This window comes from Hemitrygon akajei, chromosome 10 (genome assembly GCF_048418815.1).
Source record: "Hemitrygon akajei chromosome 10, sHemAka1.3, whole genome shotgun sequence".
Taxonomy (NCBI): Eukaryota; Metazoa; Chordata; class Chondrichthyes; order Myliobatiformes; family Dasyatidae; genus Hemitrygon; species Hemitrygon akajei.
In genome coordinates this window covers 133,746,497-133,771,187 of record NC_133133.1, presented here as the reverse complement: position 1 = coordinate 133,771,187, position 24,691 = coordinate 133,746,497, and the positions used below count along the sequence as shown (strand labels likewise).

Sequence of the window (24,691 nt, the reverse complement as noted above, 5' to 3'; positions counted from 1 at the left end):
GTACTTTAACAAGAAAAAGGGCCAAAGATCTCTCCACTATGGAGTGCTTCAGGTCACATGCAAGGCATGGCTGTCTTTTCAAGTGTGTGGGTTAATCATCACAGTCTCACCTGAACAGCGATTCTCTAGAGAGCCAAACTTCATTCTGTCTCAGGGTCTTCCAGAAGAACAATCCAAGCACGAGTAAGGAGGACACGGTGACGATGCTGGTTCCCCATTTACTGAGGACTCCGCACAATCGGTTCAGCCCATGGGCTACAAGGATGCAATATCCCATGCTGAAGTAAACAAGAACAGAAGCAACAGGTGAAAACGTTGAAAGAGCGGGCTCCAAGTGTATCACAACAAATTTATTTATGTATTTTTATTTAATGATACAGTTTGGTAACAGCCCCTTCCAACCCAATGAGCCCATGGCAGTGGATCATTAACCTACGAATCAATACATTCCTTAAAATGTGGGAAGAAACTGAAGCACTTGGAGGAAATCCGTGCAGTCACGGGTAAACATACAATCACTGTAGATTTAAACCCAGATCATTGGCACTGTAGGTGTTATGTTAACTGCTTCACTGCCGTGCCAGTCACTTCTGACAACATTCATATTTTATCCGCCTTAACTCACAATGCCTAAGTACACCTACAGAGTCAGTAATATCCTGCAAGGTATATCACCAAACATTGTCAACATTTAAATAGCTGCAGATTAGGGAGTGAGGTGATGTGCTTGGGCAAAGAAGTGTGTTGTAAGGAGAATGTGATGAAGTGGAACAAACGTAGAAAAATCCAGAACTCCGTCTATACAACTGGCCACATAACCATCATGGTAGGAAGGGAATAGGAGAGTGTATGAGGTAAGAATCAAGGAATGGAAGAGATTATGGAAATAAGGTGGGAGGAGTGTATGGGCAGAAAGACACTGAACTCTAAATGAACATAATTACTATTGCGGTCAGTGAAAATCTGTGGAACTATTTGTGTGTGTATTGGTCTAGTTTTCCAGCATGTGCAGAACATCTTGTACTTCTGAAACTACTTCAGGTTATCTTGCAAACAAGACTGGAGCACAGGTGTTGATGCATCAAAGTGGAATGTCACAGAGAACCAAGTGAATTCATTCAAAAGACTGTTGGGCATATGTACAAAGTCAAAGAAAACTACAATAATGAACGGATCATATGCACAAAGTTGGAGGAACTCAGCAAGGCCAGGCAGCATCTATGGAAAAAAGTATAGTTGACGTTTCGGGCTAAGATCCTTCAGCAGGACTGGAGAAAATAAAAGATGAGTAGAGTTAAAAGGTGGGGGAGGGGAAAGAGAAACACAAGGTCATAGGTGAAACTGGAAGGGGAAGGGATAAAGTAAAGGGAAATTGGTTGGTGAAAGAGATACAGGGCTGGAGAAGGGGGAGTCTGATAGGAGAGGACGAAAGGCATGGAAGAAGGAGAAGGGCGGAGGGGCACCAAAGGCAGGAAAGGAGATCAGGTGAGAAGGGGGAAAGGGCATGGGAATTGGTAAAGAAGTGGAGGAGGGGTGGGGGTTTACAGTACTGGAAGTTCGAGAAATCAATGTTCATGCCATCAGGTTGGAGGCTATCCAGATGGAATATAAGGTGTTATTTGTCCAACCTGAGTGTGATCTCATCATGACAGAGGGAGAGGCCGCAGGTAGACATAACGGAATGGGAATGGGAAGTGGAATTTAAATTTAAATGGGTGGCCTCTGGGAGATCCTGCTTTTTTTGGCGGCTGGAGTGTAGGTGCTCTGCAAAGCAGTCTCCCAATCTAAGGTGAGTCTCACCGATACACAGGAGGCCACACTGGGAGCAAAATCTGGTGGGAGCAAAGGATATTGGGAATGATGTGTGTGGATTGTTGCAGGTGGTGTGTGGGATAGGTGGCAGAGAAGGTGTGCCAGGGGCAGCGCTTGGTGCATGTGCAGACGCACCCAGCCCTGAGACACCAGGCAGGTCATCTGATTCCAAGCAATTGGTTTATTGATCATTACAGAAAGTCTCTCTGGCTCTTCCTGCTCCCTTTCCCTTTTCCCAGCCATGATTCCTCTCCCCTACCTCCTTCACACTCTCAGTCTACAATAGAGATCCATATTAGACTTCAGTTTATCAGCGCTCACATGTCATGAAATTTGTTTTTGTGGAAGCAGTACAGTGCAATACATTAAATTAAATTACTACAGTACTGTGCAAAGGTCTTAGGCATCCTAGGTATATACAGTACCTATAAAATGTATTCATCCCCCTTGGAAATTTTCACATTTTGTTTTACAACATTGAATCACAGTGGATATAATTTGGCTTTTTTGACACTGATCAACAGAAAAGAAAAAAAAAACGATCTCTACAAAGTGATCTAAATTAATTATAAATATAAAACACAAAATAATTGATTGCATAAGTATTCACCCCCTTCAAGTCAGTATTTAGTAGATGCACCTTTGACAGCAATTACAGCCTTGAGTTTGTATGGATAGGTTTCTACCAGTTTTGCACATCTGAACACAGCTGTTCCCCATTCTTTACAAAACTGCTCAAGCTCTGTCAGATTGCATGGGGATCATGAGTGAACAGCCCCTTCAAGTCCAGCCACAAATTCTCAATTGGATTGAGATCTGGACTCTGACTTGGTTACTCCAGGACATTAACTTTGTTGTTTTAAGCCATTCCTGTGTGGCTTTGGCTTTATGCTTGGGGTCATTGCTTTGCTGGAAAACAAATCTTCCCCCAAATTTGCAGTTTTCCTATAAACTGTGTCAGGTTCTCTTCCAGGATTTCCCTGTAATTTCCTGCATTCATTTTACCCTTTCACTTCACAAGCCTTCCAGGGCCTGCTGTAGTGAATCATCCACACAGCATGATGCAGCCACCACCATACTTCACGGTAGGGATGGTGTATTTTCAATGATGTGCAGTGTTTGGCTTAACACCAAACAGCGTTTAGACTGATGGCCAAAAAGCTCAATTTTGGTTTCATTAGGCTATGGAACCTTCTTCCAGCTGACTTCAGAGACTCCCATATGCCTTCTGACAAACTCTAGCTGAGATTTCATGTGAGTTTTTTTTCAACAGTGGCCTTCTCTTTGCCACTCTTCCTAAAGCTGTGACTGGTGAAGCACCTGGACAACAGTAGTTGTATGCACAATCTCTCCCATCTCAGCCACTGAAGCTTGTAACTCTTCCAGAGTTGTCATAAATCTCTTGGTGGCATCTCTCACTAGTCCCCTTCTTGCCCAGTCACTCAGTTTCTGAGGATGGCCTGCTCTAGCCAGATTTACAGCTGTGACATATTCTTTCCATTTCTTGACAATTAACTTAACTGTACTCCAAAGGATATTCAGTGACTTGAAAATTTTCTTTCATCCATCTCCTGAGTTGTGCTTTTCAATAACCTTTCCGTGGAGTCGCTTGGAGTGTTTGTTCTTATGTCTTCATGGTGTAGTTTTTGCCAGGATACTGACTCACCAGCAGTTGGACCTTCCAGATACAGGTGTATTTTTACTACGATCAATTGAAACACCTTGACTGCTCACAGGTATGCAAAAACAGATCTCCATTTAACTAATTATGTGACTTCTAAAATAAATTGGCTGCCCCAGAGATGGTTTGGTGGTCATATTAAAGGGGATGAATACTTATGCAATCAATTATTTTGTGTTTTATGTTTGTAATTAATTTAGATCACTTTGTAGCATCTGTTTTCACTTTGATACCATGGGTCTTTTTCTGTTGATCAGCGTCAAAAAAAGCAACCGTGATTCAAAGTCGTAAAACAATAAAACGTGAAAACTTCTGGGTGGGGGTAATGAATACTTTTTATAGGCACTGTATACGTGCTTCGGACCCTGGAACAGTGCTGTACTCTTAAAAAGCTCCAGCTTAATCTCTATTCTTATACAGGAACATAGCACAAGGAACCACTCTCCTCTTGAAAGCTGTGAAATTTGATTCCAGCTCTTCTCTCTCAGGAGAAACTGGGAGAAAAGAACCAATTTCATTTCTAATTCCCCAAGAGACTGTCAACAGTTCAATGCTTCCATCCAATTAGAAAATCAACCACTGGAAACTGACTGCAGAACATATGTTGGGAGACTGCAACTGGCCAATGGCCAACATTGTCAGGCTTCAGGAGCTCAAGGGCAGAGAAGCTGCAGGGGAGGAATTTCTCATTTCAGACTCAGATCAACTTCAAGGGGGAATACTGATACAGTTTGTAAAGGACCAGCGGTTGGCATTTCCTGTTGCAAGAACTGCCCTTCTAGAAACTCCAGACTGCACTCAGAACTGATTACTGGGCTAACAAGCAGATGGAAAAAGTAATCCATGGCAGTAGGCATGCAATTGGCACAATGGGCTCCTGACGGCTCAGCGTTGGCTATTTTATGGATAATGATATGGCCAAAAAAAGGTATATTTTGCGGTACCAGTTACACTTGTGAAGTGCAATTCATCTACTGATTTGCCTTTCAGATGCAGTCACTACCAATAAACTTAACAGCCATCTGTAAATAGTACAGAACTATAAACAGCAGAAAAAGGCAATACTGAATACTTCAGTGTAAATTACAGCAGAATGTACACAGAGTGGCCACCTTATTAGGTACCTAATAAGGTGACCCCGATGTACGATTGTAATCTGCTGCTGCTTTACCCATCTACTTCAGGGTTCGGTGTGTTGTGCATTCAGAGATGCACATCAGCACACCATTGTTGTTATTTGAGTTACTGTCACTTCCCTGTCAGCTTGAACCAGTCTGGACATTCTCCACTGACTTCTCTCATTAACAAGGCATTTCTGTCCACAGAATTGTTGCTCACTGTACGTACTTTGTTTTTCACAGCATTCACTGTAAACAGTAGACGGTTGTGTGTGAAAATCCCAGGAGATCAGCAGTTTCTGAGATACCCAAACCATCCCCTCTGGCACCAACAATCTTTCCACAGTCAAAGTCACCTAGATCATATTTAGTCCCCTTTCTGATGTTTGGTCTGAACAATAACTGAACCTCTTGACCATGTCTGCTTGCTTTTATGCCTTGAGTTGCTGCCACATGATTGGCTTAATCGATATTTGCATTAACAAACAGGTATACAAAGTGTACATAATAAAGTGGCCACTGAGTGTAAGACAGGACATTTGGAAATCTTTTCAATTTCAAATAGTGTCAAACAATCTTTACAATCTGCCTGATCAGCCAATTGCAGTAAGAGCTGACCAACTCATCTGTTATGCAGTACTCCCCAGGCACTGTAGTAGAAAGTCAGTCTAGATCAATAAAATATAATAACTTGCCATTATTACATTGGTGTTTAAGGGTGATTGCCACACACAGGACTATTATGACGAGATTTCAAATGTACTTTGTAAATGCTTTGTTGTGTGTTTCCGTACTGTTGAAATGCACTACAGAACTGAGGATTATCTGCTTTCATGTTCTGGATGCTGACCGGATCAATGAATCTGAGGTGAAAGTACTATAAATGAGTGAAGGATCAGTGGGGAGCTCCCACTAAAATAAGTGAATACGCAAATAGGTCAAAGTCCAAAGTAAATTTATTATCAAAGTACATATATGTCACCACATACAACCAATTTCCGTGGGCACACTCTATAAATCCATAATAGAATAATAACCATAACAGAATCAATAAAAGACCACACCAACTTGGGCTTTCAACCAGTGTGCAAAAGACAACAAACTGTGCAAATACTAAAAGAATGTATTAACAATCAATCAATCAATAAATAAATATCAAGGACATGAAATAAAAGGTCCTTGAAAGTGAGTCCATAGGTTGTGGGAACATTTCAATGATGGGGCAGGTGAAGTTGAGTGCAGTTAGAGCCTGATGGTTGAGGGGTAATAACCATTCCTGGACCTGGTGGTCTCAATCCTGCAGATCACTATCCTGACAGCAGCAGTGAGAACAGAGCATGTCCTGAGTGGTGGTGGGAGGGTGGGGGTGGTCTCTGATGCCTCCACACTTTACTTTCCTATAATCTGCTACATTAGGAAAATAATTTTGTTTCTGTATGCACTGTGGATGTCAACGAACTAGTTCACACTTCTACAAAGGGTCAGCTACATTAAAACATGTCAGCTTACTGCACAACATTGGAGAATCATCACCAGATTTGTGTCAAATATTGAAAAGTGCAGCAGCAACAAACTGCTGGAGGAGTTCAACAGGTCAGGCAGCATCTGTGGAGGCAAATAGGTGTTTGACTTTTAAGGTCAAGACCTGCATCAGAATACAGTGTAGAGGGAGTTCATTGTTGGAAATTCGTGGTGTTAATGATGGGAAGCTTGTGAAAACAATAATGAGATAGCAGCAGAAATTTCTGAAAGGCCATTCACATTCAACTAAACCAATTCAGGTTTTTGAAGAGGCAATGCTGAAGAATTCATGAAGGAAAAGCAGTCAAGGCTGCTGGGATGTACTGTGACAAAGGATCACATGTTGGCTTATTAAAGAAATCTGAAAAACATGGGGTAAAGGGGACAATATGAATACACAGATAAATGACAGGGAACAGAAATAGACTGGACGGAATGACATTCCCTGAGATCCAACATTAGTGCTTCCGCTGTTTACAAAACTGAGCAGTGTGTAGGTCTCCGTTAGTCTTGATAGACCATGGATTTGCGCCTTGGAAAGTTTCCAGGGCACAGGCCTGGGCAAGGTTGTATGGAAGACCGGCAGTTGCCCAAGCTGCAAGTCTCCCCTCTCCACACCACCGATGTCGTCCAAGGGAAGGGCATTAGGACCCATACAGCTTGGCACCGGTGTCGACGCAGAGCAATGTGTGGTTAAGTCCCTTGCTCAAGGACTCACACAAAGCCTCAGCCAAGGCTCGAACTATCAAACTTCAGATCACTAGACGAACACCTTAACCACTTGGCTATGTGCCAACACAAAACTGAATACACTTTCACTTGGAAATACGCCACCTTCCAAAATGCCGTGCACCTTCAGAATGCCACCCACCTGACCCACTGGCGGCAGAGTCACATTCAACCATGTCAAAATCCACAGAATTGGCATTCGCGTTATTCTCAGCCCTGAGGGAATGCTTCAGAATTCAGGTGCACGTAATCCTCGGGGCCTGACTAAGTGCATCCTCAGACCTTGCGGGAAGCTAGGGAAGAAATGACACAGGCCCTTATAGAAATAATTGCATCATCTTTAGCCATAGATCTGGAAGGCCGGAGGGTAGGTAATGTGTCACTATTTAAGAAAGGCAGCAAAGACAATCCAGTGAGTTACATCAGTAGTGGGCAAGTTACTAGATGGGATTCTGAGCGACAGCACCTAGCAGTATTTGGATAGACAAGGGCTGATTAGGGATAGTTTTATGTTTAGGAAATCATGTCTCACAAATTAGTTTTTGCTTTGAAGAGAGGAATTTTTGGAAGAGTTTTTATGTTTACAATAGTGGTGGAGTCTCAGACTCGAGGGCACAGCCTCAGAGTGCTGTATAACAGAGATGAGGAGGAATTTCTTTAGCCATAGGTGGTGAATCTGTGGAATTCATTACCTGTGGAAGTCATTGGCTGTATTTAAAGGTAAGTCATCAAAGTCAGGAGAATGGGGTTGGATAGGATAATAAATCAGCCATGATGGAATGGCAGTACGGACTCAATGGGCTAAAAAGGCTCAATTCTGTACCTATGTCTAATGGTCCTGTATCCAAGAAGATTGATGAGGGCAGGGTAATGGATGCTGTCTTCCTAGAAGTGAGGAAGGCCTTTAACATGGTCCTGCGTTAAAAGACAGTTTGGAAGGTTAGAGCACATGGGGTCTAGGAAGAGATAGCTACATAGTTAAATAATTGACTTAATCGTAGGAAGCAAAAGGTGATGGTGAAGGATTGTTTTTCAGACTAGAGGCTTGTGAGCCAGTCGTCTGCCACAAGTATTGATGCGAGGTCCACTGTTAGTGGTTATTTATGTGAACATTTTGAACGAGAATGGACAAGTCATTGTCAGTAAACTTGCCAGTGACAATAAAATAAGTGGTAATGTGGACTGAAGAAGTTTTATCAAAAGAAAGAATTTTGAAGCAGCTGCATGATTTCAACAAGGACGTGCAGTACACTACCTGGTTATGAACTTCAGTAGGACATGGGCTATCTGAAGGAATGGGCAAACTCAGAGTAGATACAACACAGAAGTGGATGAAGGAATGAATGAACATATGCAACATAATCCAAATGGTATTTATTTAAACAGGGAGCAAGGTCAGAGAGAGGTCCTCATTTTCAATGTCAGGTCATTAGGGCAGATGGTCAGAAGGTTTAAAAGACCAAATTATATTTTTTTTTTCTTACTCACACGGTTTAGGGACATTAGTTACCTCATTTAGAAGAATGGCATTCAAATCAAACTTGTACACTGGATACAGAATAGAGAAATTCTGTCCTCCAATAAAATGAAACCATAAGCTGAGGGGAACTAGATCCTGAGAAACATTATAATTGGAGTTCTCCATTCAGAAGTGAAGTAAAGGGAGCAGTTTCCACATAAAGGTTGGCAGAGGTTCGGACATCCCTGTCCCATAATGCCAGAAACATTGAGATGGAGCATGATTGCTTTTTCATTTGAGATCTGAAGCAAAAAAAAAGGGTAATTGGATCTGAGATAACAATCAACCATGATCTCATTCAAGACGGGACGAGCTAGAAAGGCTGACTGATCTCACCTCCAACCTTTGCTGAAGAACCAGGAGGAACTGTGTGCCAGATATCACTGGTGTTGTGGGATTCAACTCCTTTATAGAATGTGAGCTCTGAACAAGAGTAGGCCACAAGTTAAGAATGTGGCTGAAATAACATATTCAGGAAACATCCAACAGGTCAGGCAGCATCTGTTGAAGGAGAAACAGAGTTCATGTTTCGGGTCAATGACCCTTCATCAGAACCCTGAATGCAGATCTGATGAAGGGTTATGGAGATGAAATAGTGGTTGTGTTTCTCTCCCCACTGGTGTCACATAACCTGCTGAGTCCTCCCAGTACCTACAGATTTCTAGCATCTGCAGATTTATTTTTGCTTTTGGACCTTATCGATCCATGACCTAATTCGCTTCACCATTCCCTTGTGCCAATTCCACGTGGAAACAGTAATCAGCTCAAGTCCCTTTCAGACTAGATAAACACACAGGTGCCGAAGTCATTGTAAACTAAGCTCAGAAATATCCGCAAAACTGCCTGAGGACTCGCCCAGCCTAGACGATCCTGAGACCAGCTTCTTCCAACAAAATTTCAGATTTAGTTGATTACTTGAATTCAGATTTTCCAGCGGCTAAGATGAGATTTGAGCCTGTGTCTCTTGGTCAACAGTTCAGAACTCTGTCTGCCAGCCCAGAAAATCAACAATTGTACCACCATCCCCATGTTCATACTCACCAGGTAGTCCTTACCTGGGCATATACAGCACCCGCTCTGCCACCACAAACCCCACTCGGAAAAAGAGGTTGCTGGCTGGAATGAATGGGAAGACCAGGAAAAGCAAGCCCACCAAAACCTCCCTGTGCTCTTGTTTCTGCAGACAAAGTCAGACGAGGGAAGAAAGGTGTCAACTTATTGATGATTTGGACAGTCCCATTGAACAGAAATCCACGACACACATACATGTTATCATACAGTCGATTATACACAGAATTAAACTCGGATTTAAATAAGTAAATATGATATAACATAATATGATCATCTTCCTAAATAACATAAAACCTTGATGGAACAATCAACACAATGTCATTCCCAATTGAAGTAGAATCACTCTATGCTCTTTCATTATTCTTACACCAGATGAGGCTGAGGTTTCAGTCGAATGCCCTATCTGAATTTCAGCACCTTTAAGAGAGCAACATCTCACCAGTTTAGTTCTGAAACGTCACCTTGTGCATCCTCAGTGAAGCCCGAGAATGTGATTTATTTGGGTTCCATTTTTGAACCACAGCACACAGGTTTGACAAGGCCATGCGCTTAATAGGTTGTACTTCTTAAAGTCCTCCAGCCTGACCCCCACAACACCAGACAAAATGTGGCCCAGATCTTCCAGTCCTCTCACTGTCAGGTGACCGTTTATTGATCTCAAAGCTGGAGTTGATCATTTTTTTAAAAAATCATAATTATTCATAATATGATTTCATGAGATTTGCAAGAATTTTTAAAATGTAAGTATACATTAAAACTATTATTTCATGAGATTATTACTATTGCCTGTCCCTTGTTGCACTAAGAAGTTAGGTGTTGTACTTGTTCTTGAATATTCATCTTGACTCTTAATGTATTGGAATGTTAGCTCTATGTCCTTCCAATAATCACCCTTACAATTGCTGAATAATAACTGTATGTTTAACTTATTTCTTCCATTCAAATCTCTTCAAGGTCCAGGTCCAGCACTTAGTCAGTGTTGATTAGTTAGGCCAGACGATAAAATATGGAAGATTTTCATGAGCCTGTTGAAACTGTCAACCTCTGCTTTGTGGACATGCTTAACAGATTTCAATCTGTCTAACTGCTGGGATGGAACATGAACCAATGTTCTCTGCTTTGAGCTCTGAGTCTTCATTGCAGTGGTATCAGCACTGCAAAATTGTATTTTTCTGTGCGGTGATCTAAGTAATTTCTGACTGCTTACTTTGTGCTAAACTCTGAGATGTCGTGTTTGCTATGTGGAAAATAGCGTGGATTTATGAAAGCTTTTACTTTACTTCCCTTGTAGTTCAAAATGTGAACTATCACACTGAAACACTATTATGATGAGATTCAGCAGACATTAGTTCCAATGCAGCATACCACCAAATGACTGTGACCAGAACAGCCCATCAACATACAAAAACTATGAAAAGAGGCCACATTTAGTGGAGAAGAACCAGATGCCACAAAGCAAGCTTGATTGGAAGAACCTTTTCAGTATTAACCCTTCAAACTCACAGATTGACAGACTGTTGGAAAGTTCAAGGACAATTGCAATTAGCACATGCATGCACATGTGCATCAGACTAAATTCAACCAGTACCAGTGTTAGCTACTCCAAAAAGCCAAGTTGAGATCGAGCTGGACAGGCTGACACAAAGTTGCCCGTGAGCAAATGTTCAGATTGAGTGGACCACACCAGCCATGGGTACATCTGACAAAACTGTACAACTATGTCAAAACTACAGAATCGCACTAAACCATCCTCTGAACGATGAACAATATCCACTAGCCCCCGCAAAATGTACACAGAGGTAGCAGGAAATATTAGGCCTTTCCCACTGCAATGCACCATTAAACATCAACATAGATCGGCTGAAAATAGACCTCTGTACTTTTGTATAAATTTGATTCATCCTGATCACCGATCCCACTAACCTGCACAGGTAACTGAAATGCTCTAGTGCACATAGCATTTTTACCACGCAGCTGGAATCTTCTTTTATAAAAAATTGTTTATAGAAGTGCCGTGCAGTTTTCAGGCCATGCAGAAGTTTCCTGCTCAGAGAGATGGTTGGTCTGTGCAGCTGTAAGAAAAAATTTAGTGGGAACGACACTCTTGATGAATTCTGAAGATAATGTTGGTGGGATAGAGCGTGCTGAACCAGAAACCAGTGCTGCAAGCAGAACTCCAAATAGAGAAGTGCATAACCATCTGTAAAGTGTAGCAGGCACAAGCAGTGAGATTGAATGCATTGTTGTCCTGGAGAGCCAGCACAGGTATGATGACCTTCCGTAAGGTGAGACGTTAATGATTCTGTGCTTATACACAATTGCACTAAGTACACTTTCCAAGCTGAAAGCTCCAAGTTCAGTTTCAATAAGCAAAGGCAATAAACATCTCGGTGTTCAATATGCTTGTTATTTTCCTCAGTATGTACTTTTCAAATGTCCCCCCGGGTCACCCACCAGCCACAAATGGCTTCTATGAAAGCCTCGATCAGTCGTTTTTATCTGCGCAGCAATAAAATACTTGGAGTCAGCCTTGGCTGGTAAATGGCAGAGACCTTGCAATACTTGTTATCATTTCAGCATGTCGAGTTTTTCCTCTCCAGAACTGCGATGTCTCTAGGTGAGGTGCTGGCATTGAAGCTTGGAATTCTGCTGAAGAGTATCAGCAGATCTTTTAATTACTTTCTCAGGTGCCATGAGGATTTAAGACACATGGTGCCACAATCCATCAGTGGCGTTCATCCGCAATCCATTAAACTGACAACTGCAGACGCCTCGTGGTTCTGTAGTCGCCTGGGGAGCAAGGCATGCTATTTGATTTAAGAATAGACACTGCATTAAATAGAGATGCTTTAGCAGAACTCTCACCATGTTTTGACCACATTTTCTACAAGGCAGTTCTGTCTGTCACAAGATAATGAGAAGCTCATCTTCCATATCTGAAAGGTGCACATACCACCCACCCACTACTTGCCATCATGCCTTTATACTCCACAATGCTTTTCCCAGTTTCACAACCGAAAGCCGCCTTAAAACTCCCTGACAATATTTCCAGCCATCATTTCCCCACATTTCTTGTACCCCACCCCAAGAAGTAACTTTTAAATTTAATTCAGTTATGAGATGTGGGGATCGGTAGTAGAGTTGTTCACATGACATTATTACAGCCCCAGTGATCTGGGTTCAAGTCCTGCCACTGTCTGTAAGGAGTTTGTACGTTCTCCCTGTGACTGTGTGGGTTTCCTCTGGGTGCTCTGCCTTCCTCCCACGTTCTGAAGATGTACAGTTTCCTGGGTTAATTGGTCACGTGTGTAACTGAGCAGTGTGGGTTCATTGTGCTGGAAGGGTCTGTTACCGGACTGTACCACCAAATAAACAAACAACCACAAGAGATTCTGCAGTTGCTAGAAATACAGAGCAACACACGCAAAATACTGGAGGAACTCAGCAGGTCAGGCAGCATCAATGGCAGGGAATAAACTTACGAGGCCCTTGCTGCTGCTGATGATGATGATGTGTCCTGACGAGGGTCTTGGCTTGAAACATCAATTGTTTACTCTCCTCAATATATGGGATCATTGTCATTTTTTGCCCATCCTAAACAGCCTTGGAAAGATGGTGATAGACTAAATAAGATGAAGGTACTCACACAGCACAGTCAGGTTAGAAAATGGCAGAATGTGAGCTCAGTGAGAATGAAGCAATCGGGAGGGGAGCATGCAGGCGGCAGTGGTTTCACAACTGACCTTCTGAGTATTTGGAGGTCAGAAGTTTGGGAGGTGCTGCAGAATCTTGTGAGAGATCTGGAGAGTATGGAAGGGAGAAGATGGGGGGGTGAAAACAGCAAAAGCAGAGATGAGCTTATTCAAGGAAAACATCACTGGGGAGGAAAGCAGGTGGTGTTCGAGAGCATATGGAGTTGGACCTCAGCTCAAGATTAGACATTGCAAATACCCTTGTACATTTTTGGACATTAATAATAGTCATTCAGGAAGCAGCTCACAAAGGTGCCTTCTAGGTGACAGAATGTATGGAAAAGCTACGAGAAGATACACAATGCTTTTCAACATCATTCCGGCTTCCAGACAGTATCAATGAATGTCTGACAATAAATACTTGGGAAAGGAAGCAGCACGCAGAAAACCGAGATCTATTAGCTCAAGGTTCCTTACTAATGCTGTTCACTTCCACTGTACACAGCATTGTGTAATTGTGTACCAAGAGCTGTATCACAAAGCTGCAGGCAATCTACTCCCAGTCACTCCTTTTTATTTCAAGAGATTCCATACCAAATTACATTTCTCATGCACACCCATCTCCGAGATCTTTTGAAACGCTTCTACTTCAGCCCTAGTCAATTGCTTAACTGCTAATGAAGTTAAATAAGCTTTATCTTTTATGTGGAATGAAATATGAGTGGTTAAGGACTGCAGTCCTGTAAGAAGGCAGTAAAGGAGAAAGCTATTAACCAAGTGCTATAAATAACACAGCTAGTGGCTTCCAAAGTGACAGTAATGTGCACTATGTCATACAACACTCATAACCAGCTATCATTTTTACATTATAATAATATTGTGTTTTTGATAAATATAACTGATTCTAACAGTCAAAAGGTTTGTTCCCGAGTTTGTTCTATTGCTGTAATTACCTCAAGCTCTATAATCCTCTGCTTACTGGTTCCTGTGCCCTACAACTGACATTATGGCTGGCTTATTATCCTTCTGAACCCCATTCTCCTGTCTCCTCCTGGTAATTTTTGACACCCTTACAAATCAAGGACCCTCATTCAATGATTCAGGAATGGCTTCTTCCCCTCCACCATCAGATTCTTGAATGGTCTGTGAATACTACATCATTATTCCTTTTTAAAATACTATTTCTTTATTTAGAAGCACACTGCAGAAAAGGTTCTTCTGGCACAATAGCCACATCACCCAGCAACTCTAGTGCTTAACCTTAGCCTAATCACAGGACCAATGACCAATTCACCTACTAAACCATGCATCTTTAGGTTGTGGGAAGAAACCGAAGCACGTTGAGGAAACCCATGTGTTCACAGGGAGGACATACAAACTCTGTACAGATGGCATCAGAATTGAACTCTGAACTCTGACGCCTCCAGCTGTAATAGTGTTGCACAAACCGCTATCTGTAGAGTAATTTTATGTCTATGCACTATTCTGCTGCTACAAAACAACAAATTTCACACAGTAAGATAGTAAAACCAGATTGCAAAATCGGATTCCTTAATTCGGAACTGTAAACCCTAATAATGGCCTCATCAGCCAAGGGAAACATCTCCCAGTATCAATTCTGTTGAGCACTGCAGGGTTTCTGTTTAAATTTCAGTAAAATCTCTTTTTGTCCTTCTAGACTCTGGAGAATACAACCCAAGTCTGCTCAATCCCTCATCATGTAGTAGAAGCCAAAACCCTAGGAAATGGAGAGGATGTTTTCTATCTAGGACCTCAGAATACAAGGACATCCCTTCAGAAAAGAGAAGGGGAGGAGATTCTTTAGCCGGAGGGTGGTGAGTCTGTGGAACTCATTGCCACCGATGGCTGTGGAGTCCAAGTCATTGGGTATCTTTAAAGTGGAGGATGAGAGATTCTTGATTAACAAGGTCATCTAATGTTACAGGGAGAAGGCAGGAGAATGAAGCCGAGAAGGAATAATAAATCAGCCATGATAGAATGACCTAATTCTGCTCCAATGTCTTGGGGTAATTCTTAAGCATGGGAACAAATAGCAAATGAACCACCAAAGGGGAAAGTGTGTGTGTAGGAAGGGATAAGCAGTTCCTGCTGTGGCCTGTACATTCTCCCTGTGACTGTGTGCGTTTCCTCCGGGTGCTCCGGTTTCTACCTGCAGTCCAAAGACATACTGGTTGGTAGGTTAACTTTTCATTATAAATTGTCCTGTGATTAGGCTAGGGTTAAATTGGGGGATTACTGGGCAGTGTGTCTCAAAAGGCCAGAAAAGCCTATTCTAAAACATAGAAATCTACAGGACATTATAGGACCTTCAACCTATAATGTTGTGCCAACCACGTAACCTAGTCTAGAATTTCCCTACCATATAGCCTTCTATTTTTCTAAGCTCCATGTACCTATCTAGGAGTCTCTTAAAAGACCCTGTTGTATTCGCCTCCACCACCATCGCCGGCAGCCCATTCCACACACCCACCACTCTCTGTGTGAAAAACTTACCTCTGACATCCCCCTTGTACCTACTTCTGAGCACCTTAAAACTAACCACCCTTGTGTTAGCCATTTCAACTCTGGGAAATTCTGTACTGTATCTCAATAAATAAATAGGTTTGCAGAGGTAGGAAGGGACGATACACAAAGAGATCCACAAAACACAAAACCTTAGGATGGGGTTGGACCCAGAGTCTAAAGGACAGAACAACGATGACACAATTGAAGTCTGGACAGGACTTGGTGGAAGATCAGGATACCCAGGTCTACACAGGAGAATAAGAGGCAGGGTAAAGCTCTACATCTGCCTGCCTATAAACCACAATGTAGCTAAGCGGGATGTCTATAAACAAATCAACACCACTACATCTCAGGGTTTTGGACTGTCAAGTCCAGATAAACGAAAGATGCTATAATGAAGGAAACCCAGGGGATGCTTTATAGCCATCTTGTCTGAATTTACTTCATACTCGGAAAACAATAACTGGAATTTGTTCAAGGAAAACAAAACATTTCCTTTTGAAATCAAATTCTGTTTTCTTTTCCAATTTCCTAGCCAAAAATGATTCATCATATTCCATTTGAATTTTCAATTAGCAATTAAACTGAGCTGCTTTCGAACTATTTTGCCCAAAGCAGAAACTACAAAAGAGCACACATTAGACATAAGAAACACATGAACGCATCTGGAAGGATTAGGCTCAGTGAAATGGAATTCATCGATTTTTCCAAAAGACAAGGTCATGCTCAGAGACCCAAGGGTAAAGTGCAACTAAAGGGGTTTAAAACCTCGATGGCAGTTTGCATTAAGTCAAAAAATAGCTCTGCCATTAGCCTTCCCGCAAAGGCACTTCGGTGCGTTAATGAAGATTTCAGCAACAATAACTATGCAGTCCAGTAGACAGGAGATGTTTTCCATAAATTGGAAAGTGAGAGTTCAAATCCTGTCATGGATTTCTGAGAAGTTTAATTTAGATTAAAAATAAGCAAGAAGTAGTTACTCATGCATAACTCCTTCACCAAACTAACCAAGAACCATATGCTCCATTGTTCACTTTGATTCATTGTGTCTAATCTAATCTGATCTCTTGGACATTTCCAACCATGTATTAGATGGCTTAGGCTTGTCCCGACAAAAGCCTTCACCAGTATCACTCAAGGTTCTAAGTGCTGGGTGGGCAGGACTCGGTGTTGCATACGAGTACTTTTGTCTTCCCGTAATAGAGCTCTCTCATTGGATCATTGAAGTAAGCAAGAGCAAGAGAGAGAGAGAAGGTGGGTGGGTGGGGGGTGGGAGTGAGAGAGAGGGTGGGTGAGGATGGAGGGGGCAGAGAGGGTGGGCGAGGGGGCAGAGAGGGCAAATAGTGGGACAGATATGGAGTGTGGAGGGGGAGAGAGAGGACAGAGGAGGCAGGGATGGCAAGGGAGAACAAGAAAGGCAAAGAAAAAGCAAGAGAGAAAAGGAAAGTTAAAAAAGAGAAAGAATGAAAGAGCAAGAGAGACAGCATGATATTAAGAGAGGCAGTGGATCAGACAAGGGACACCGATGTAGAAACGAAAGAGACACACACTTATGCAAACAGAAAAAGAGAGATTGAGGCACACAGAAAAGGAGCACATACTGGGAAAAGGAATAAAGGGCTGAGGAAAAAAAAAGAGTAAACAACACTGAGACTGAAATGGAAAACCATGTCGTACAAATTGAAGCACGCTTTTGCTATTGGATTTTATTGCCAGCCGTGCTGTTCACAATACAGATGCTTGTCCTCTATTTTTCCATTCCCTGACCAGACGTGCTGAGCTGTAAGGAACCTCCTGCTGTCACCACGCAGACAGCAGTAACCTGGAACAGAGCCCGAGTCAGAGCTGAACTTCTGCAATGTGAATGAGTCAGTGAGCCTCACAAAAAGGACCCATTGTGGCAACCTCACCCTGTGTGTTCCTCCAGTTTGAGGATGACCAGTGAATAACAGCCACCCTGTGCTGTGAATTTACAACAAAACCTTGTGTTGATATAGTGCCAATGAGGCTGTTTGAAAGAAAGGTTCATTACCAGGCCTTTAAAAGTTGTCACCATACCACCTTGAGCAGCATGGTGGCATAGTGATTAGTGTAAAGCTATCACAGAGGCAGCGATGTGGGTTCAGTGCTGCTGCTGCCTGTAAGGAGTTTATACGTTCTCATTGTGACCTCACGCGTTTCCTTCAGGGGCTTCGATTTCCGCTGTTACGTATTCAGGCAACAATAAATATATATGAGTTAGGCAAGGGTATTTATAACAAATAACACTTTTATTAAACACTGAAAACAAACCCCCCCAAAAGTAAACAAACACTAGCTTAACCGGAACTCAGCTGCTGTGCGGCAGATTCACAGTTCTTAATAGCGTTGCAGTTCAAACAGTTCTTAAAGCGGTATTGAAAAAAACAGTTCTTTAAAGCGGTATGCCGAAAGTTCAAAAGCTCACAGTCCATTTAAAAGGAGAGACTTTTTAAGGCGATTTAAATTCTCTTCCACGTCGTTGTCCTTCAATTCCCGGCGTCGAACTTTCCCACGAAGAATTTTATGAAATATAACGGCTTAAAGGCACTGACCTTTCTTCCACACTATTCTCAATCTCCCGCTATCCCAGCGGAGATTAACACGAGAACAGTCAACGAAATCCTTCCGAATGAGGATCAAATAAGGTCGAACTTTCCACCGTCGAAAATCGATTCTCCTCGATCTTTATCTTCCAAATTCTTATCTTCACTCTCCACCAGCAAAGAAACCGCTGGCAATGACCTTTTAAACTTTAGGCATTATATAAAACTTCATTTTTCAACTAAACTGCTTCATCACATTAAATCACGCAGTGACATGAAGTCAACGGCAAATCTAGCCACGAACTGCCCCACCTGACAGGGTGGGTCTTCCTTTTATAACCTGTAAAAAAAACCTGTCACATGACCTCTACTGGCGGGAAAATGACGTCACTCCACCATCACAAGACCATTACCTCAAGTCCAGTATAGCTTCAACCCCAGTCACGTGACAAGGGTACCACTGTCACGTGTCACGGGTACGTAACACCGCCCACAGTCCAAAACCATACAGGTTAGTGGGTTAATTGGTCACATGGGTGTAATTGTGTGGCGCCGGCTCACTGGGACAGTAGGGCCTGTCACCCTGCTGTATTTCCAAATAAGTAAATCACCCATGGGAACTTGGTCAGTGCGGAAGTTTACAAAAAGGAGCAGGACGGCGGGACGTGCAAGGGAACGCAGCATTGTTGTCGCGCATGCAGCCCAAGCTATTACACAGACTAGTCTCAATCCACTTGCTCTGCCTCGGGAAAGAAGCCAGCATAGTGAAGGAGCCCAGTCATTCTCTCTTCTCTTCCCCCCATTTGCGGCATGGGGCAGCTGTCACTCAGTCAGGCAGAAGATACAAATACTTGAGTATGTCCCACCCATGCTCAAGGACAACTTCCATCCTGCTGTTCTCAGGCTCTCGAATAGAACTCTCATACGCTAAAGGATGAACTCTTCACCTCTCAGTCCACTCGGTTGTGGCTTCCGCACTTTAATCGGCCTGAACTGCACCTTTTCTGCAGCTGCAACACAATACTCTGCATAAAGACGAGAGATTCTACAGATGCTGGAATTTGAGAGTAACACACACAAAATGCAGAAGGAACTCAGCAGGTCAGGCAGCATCTATGAAGAAGAATAATGAGCTGATGTCTCAGGCCAAGAGCCTTCATCAGGTCATAGAGTCATATAAAAGTACAGTACAGAAACAGGCCCTTTGGTCCATCTAGTCCATGCCAAACAATTTAAACTCCTTACTCTCATTCACCTGCACCGGAACCATAGCCCTCCATACTATCCATGTACCTATCCAAACTTCTCTTAAACGTTCAAATTGAACTCGCATGCACCCTGCTGGCAGCTCGTTCCACACTCTCATGGCTCTCTGAGTGAAGAGGACTTCCATCATGTTCCCTTTAAACTCTTCACGTTTTACCTTTAACCCATGACCCCTGGTCGCAGTCCCATCCAAGCTCAGTGGAAAAAGTCTACCTGCATTTAACCTAAATATACACCACAAAACCTTTTATACCATACCTCTATCAAATCTTCTCTCAAACTTCTATGTTCCAAGGAATAAAGTCCTGAGTGTGCTTGTTACTATACTGTATAAGACCATAAGACATAGGAGCAGAACTAGGCCATTCGGCCCATCGAGTCTGCCTCGCTGATCCTGGATCCCACTCAACACCATACACCTGCCTTCTCGGCACAACCTTTGATGCCCTGACCAATAAGGAAACTATGAATATTCACTTTAAATATGCCCACAGTCTTGGCCTCCACAGCCGTTCCACAGACACTACTTTCTGGCTAAAAAAATTCCTCCTTACTTCTGTTCTATAGGGTCACTTCTCAATTCTGTGGCTTTGCTCTGTAGTTCTGGATAACCCCACCATAGGAAACATCCTCTCCACATCCACCTTATCTAGTTCTTTCAATATTTGGTAGGTTTCAATGAGATCCCCCCCATATTCTTCTAAATTCCAATGAATACAGGCCCAAAGCTGCCAAACACTCTTCATATGTTAACCCCTTCATTCCCGGAATCATCCCCGTGAACCTCCTCTAGACTCTATCCAGTGACAACACATCCTTTCTGAGATATGGGGTCCAAAACTGTGGACAATACTCAAGTGAGGCCTGACTAGTGTCAAATAAAGCCTCAGCATTATCTCCTTCTTTTTATATTCTGTTCCCCTTGAAATGAATGCCAACATTGCTTTTGTCTTCTTTACCACAGACTCAACCTGTAAATTAACTTCTGGGAGTCTTGCATGAGGACTCCCAAGTCCCTCTGCACCTCTGATGTTTGAATTTTCTCCCCATTTAGATAATAGTCTGCACTTTTGTTCCTTTTACCAAGATGCATTATCGTCTATTTCCCAACACTGTATTCCATCTGTCACTTATTTTTGTCCATTCTTCCAATTTGTCCGAGTCCTGTCTCAAACGCCTAGCTTCCTCAGCACTAGCTACCCCTCGACCTAACTCTGCCACAAAACCATCAATTCCATTATCCATAACACTGGCAGCCAATGAGAAAAGGGCCCCTTTATTCCCACTTACTGCCTCCTGCCTGTCAGCCACTTCGCTATCCATGCCAGTATCTGTGTTACCGTATTCTGCATTCTGTTTTCCTTTTTACCACCTCAATGGACTTATAAATGTAATGCTCTGTATGGATGCCACACTGACAAAAGCTTTTCACTCTGTCTTAGTTCATGTGATCAGAATAATAAACCAATTCCAATCTCCCTATTAATGATGCAGCAATCAAAATCAGAATACTCAACAGGACAAAGTGGAATGCTCACTTCGGCCGAATGCACACTTGGAGGAGAAAATACCTGAGGAGTGCGTGGTACTAGAATTGAAACCAAGTATGGGGATTTTAAAATCAAAGCATTGCCAGACTGGAAACCACTGAGGATGAGGAAACACATAGCTCACTGGATTACGACTGGAGAAAGTTCAAGGGTGATGGGAGAATGGGCAAAGCCATTCCATCGAACCACCTGGCAAGGTACATTTTCGTTCAAGTGCACAAAAGATGCTGTAGATGGGAAATTGATACTCATCAGAGACCAAAACCGAATCCGCCGGTCTCCTCACACTTACCAGGGCAGAGAGGAAGCAGTTCCGAGTCAGAAGGACCATGCCCAGACCAAACGCCGCCGTCGCCAGATTCCGCCCGTCCCACAAAGACTCCACCAGAGGAATACTCCCTACTTGCCAATCATAGCAGAGGGTCATGGGTGCCAACAGCAGCCAGGCATTGAAGGTCAGCAGGTAAGAGTACGTGAGAAACCTGCAAGTCAAACAGAAAGAAGGAATGAACTTGCACTTCCAAGGTGTCTTGCATGACATCATTGTTTATTGCCACTGCAGTGAAGGTAACTTGGCAGCTCATCTGCTACAATCAAACAATACAGGTGAGAAAATTCTGTCGAACTTTGTCAAAGCTGCTGAGCATCTCACACACCCTTAAATAATTAGCAGAATCGTTTACTTGAATGAGTACTTTTACATTTACTAGCCCGTCTTTTTTATGATTTACTCTTTCACCGATATGGTCATTACTGGTAATGTCAGCAGTTACCGTTCATCACCAATTACCCCTCAACTGAGGTAGACTAGAGTCAATCACATTCATGGGTCTGCAACGATGTTGGATAAACTGCAGTCAGCTAGGTAAGTGTTTGTAATAATCCAGTAATTTCCTGGATACTTACTACTAAGAATAACTCGATTTGCACCTCAACAATGTAGCATTCCGCATCCCAGTACACTTCAATTTTAGCATGGATTATGTGTTTTGCATCTGGAGTGGGACTTGAAACCATTGAGTTTTGATTCCCAGGCAGATCACAAAGGACCAGAGCTTCCTTCTGGCTGTGAGCTGCCCATGATCACTGGTGAGCTAGCTGCAAAGTACCACATAACCTTTTGCTCATTCACGAGTTTGGATTTGATAATCAAGGTGTCAAGTGTGCTTGGCTTTTCTTGCTGTAATGCCAGTGTGCCAGAGCCAGCCCTTCCCACAAAAGAGCTGCAGACAGTAAGACCTGACTGAACCATGTCTCCAGCTTAACCAGCTGTCAAGATCACTCAAGTTTTCAGAATGTCTATAACAATCAGGCATCATCTATAGAAAAGAGACCCCTTCAGGTCAATTTCCTTGCACCAAAACATGTCATGATAAAAGGTCACTGACCATGCAAGATCAGTTTCTCTCTCTGCATATGGTATCAGTACCACTGAGCAGTCAGTTTTAATTTCAGATTTCCACCATGTGCTGTATTTTTCATTCATTCAGTTTGAAAAACTGGGTGTCGATCTACTCAACTATGCTGCACTTTTAGAAAGAATTCTCAAAACTAATGAAGATCGTTATTTCTAGGCTCTGGATCACCTATTATGCACCAAGCCTCTGTTAATTGCATTCATTTGCAAACCTTTAGGGAGACACTAAAATTTAAAGTCAACCTTTGGATCAAAGACAATGGTCTAAAAAGCCTTTAGTGTAATTTATTTCACCAAAATCTAATGAGGATAGTTCATCAGAAGGAGTTGACTGGCATATTATTAAAAATTTCTGAATGCATTGATCAAACTACATTGGGCCATCATTCTTAAACATCACAAGAAACGTACTTAAGAGCAAAATTTAAATATAATCATATTTTAAAACATGCCTGCTTGCAATGATTCATGGCAAATTTTTCATTTCAAGGGTTGCAAGAGTTTATATGGAAATTGAGGGGGAATATGAAAGGGCATGCACAATTTCCATTGAGATCACAGAATGCCCCTAAGGTAGCAACCTATTCTCCAATGTGGAACTTTTGAAGAAATAAAGGCCTTACACATGAGTGGAAGGTGGCACAATACCTGGTGAGGAGGTAAGGGGAGAACGAAGCTGGGTTGTCCTGCTCTGAGAAGTTGGGCATGGAGCCAGCCATGATCCATACTCGGAAAAACAGAATGAGGAGCACCTAGGAGAGAAAGAAATGATGGTTATTGTTGGCACAACTCACACTGGGCAACATCCAACAAGAAGCACAGTGCAAGCTACATTACATTTCCTAGACTTGCAAATCACTGCCATTGCGGGTCGCGACTCCAGCATCGCACATAATCCAGGATGACACAAAGAAAGTGCTACCATCCACCGCCATCACCGGATGAGACACTGATCCTCCCACTGCACATCCTGTTTACTCCTCATCGACATTCCTAAGAAAACTCAGGGGGCTGAAAAGCTTTGCAATTTGCAAGCCCAGTCTGTGCTTGTTCGGTTGTACAGTAAATGTCTGATGCCTTACAATTTGTGGGATGGTGCTGTCCATCCAGATTTGCTGCAGCGATAGTGGTTCAGGTCCAGAGTAGCTTATTGGCAGTGGTAGCTTATACATTGGTAGTATATTGGGGCTGTCCTGGTACTGTGAACAGCATGAAATGGATGCTACAAGCCTGCTTCCTGCAAGGGTTCTTCTCCATACAGGAATTAAATATAAGCAGCAAATTTATAAACTGCTAGAGGAACGCAGCAGATCAAGTGGCATCTGCAAAGCAAAGGAGTGGTCAACATTTCAGGTCGTGACGCTGAAGCACAACTGAAAGTGAAGGCAAGGCAGCAGAACTGAGAAGGAGGGGTGAGACACACTATGGTATTGTTAGGCAGAAATAAAACATAGCTAGAAGGCAGAAAGACACTGGAGGGTGACGGGCTTCTAGCTTCTCATCCTGCCCTCTCACTTCAATATACTAGCTATCCTCCATCCAGGAGGTTCAAGACCTTCTTGTTTTCTCAAATTCAATTCATTTCAGGTTTATCGGCAGACCAGAATGAAATTCAATCCTCCGAACAGAATAGATGAATCCATTTGCTGGCCGAAGAAGACAACTCACAGATTCACGCAGAGTTTGTTCAATTGTTCATGGCCCACTGAACATTTCATTACAATGAGTTAAGACCATAAGATACAGCAGCAGAATTGACCCATTGGCCCATTGAATCTCCTCCATCATTTCATCACGGCTGATCCATTTTCCCTCTCAGCCCCAATCTCCTGCCTTCTCCCCATATCCCTTCATGCCCTGACTAATCAAGAATCTATCAACCTCTGCCTTAAGTATACCCAATGACCTGGCCTCCACAGCCACCTGTGGCAACAAATTCCACAGATTCACCACTCTCTGGTCAAAGAAATTTCCCCTCACCTCCATTCTAAAAGGATGTCCCTCCATCCTGAAGCTATGTCCTCTGGTCTTGGATTCCACCAACACAGGAAATATCCTCTTCACAGCATTAAGGAGAGTCACAAATCAGATCTTTGGCCTGTATAGAGTTGGAATGTTCCAACTGCCACATGCAGATGCAACAGTCATAATTCACCTCAGTGTTTCCCATCAAGAGGGAGAAAATGGCTCTCATCATTTTACAAACATTTTTCTTTTGCACAGCA

At 42.7% G+C, this 24,691-nt stretch overlaps 1 protein-coding gene across 2 annotated transcripts in view; it reads right to left on the bottom strand.

Annotated features, from left to right (window-relative positions):
* The window catches only part of tmtc1 (transmembrane O-mannosyltransferase targeting cadherins 1), a 175,358-nt gene that overhangs the window by 64,705 nt on the left and 85,962 nt on the right, over window positions 1-24,691 (bottom strand). For both annotated transcript variants that reach the window (XM_073059004.1, XM_073059003.1), the window contains exons 6-9: window positions 23,115-23,218; window positions 21,342-21,531; window positions 9,436-9,557; window positions 111-278 (exon numbers count right to left, since the gene is read on the bottom strand). In XM_073059004.1, the coding sequence (XP_072915105.1) occupies window positions 111-278; window positions 9,436-9,557; window positions 21,342-21,531; window positions 23,115-23,218 (584 nt within the window). The remainder of the gene's footprint in view (window positions 1-110; window positions 279-9,435; window positions 9,558-21,341; window positions 21,532-23,114; window positions 23,219-24,691) is intronic.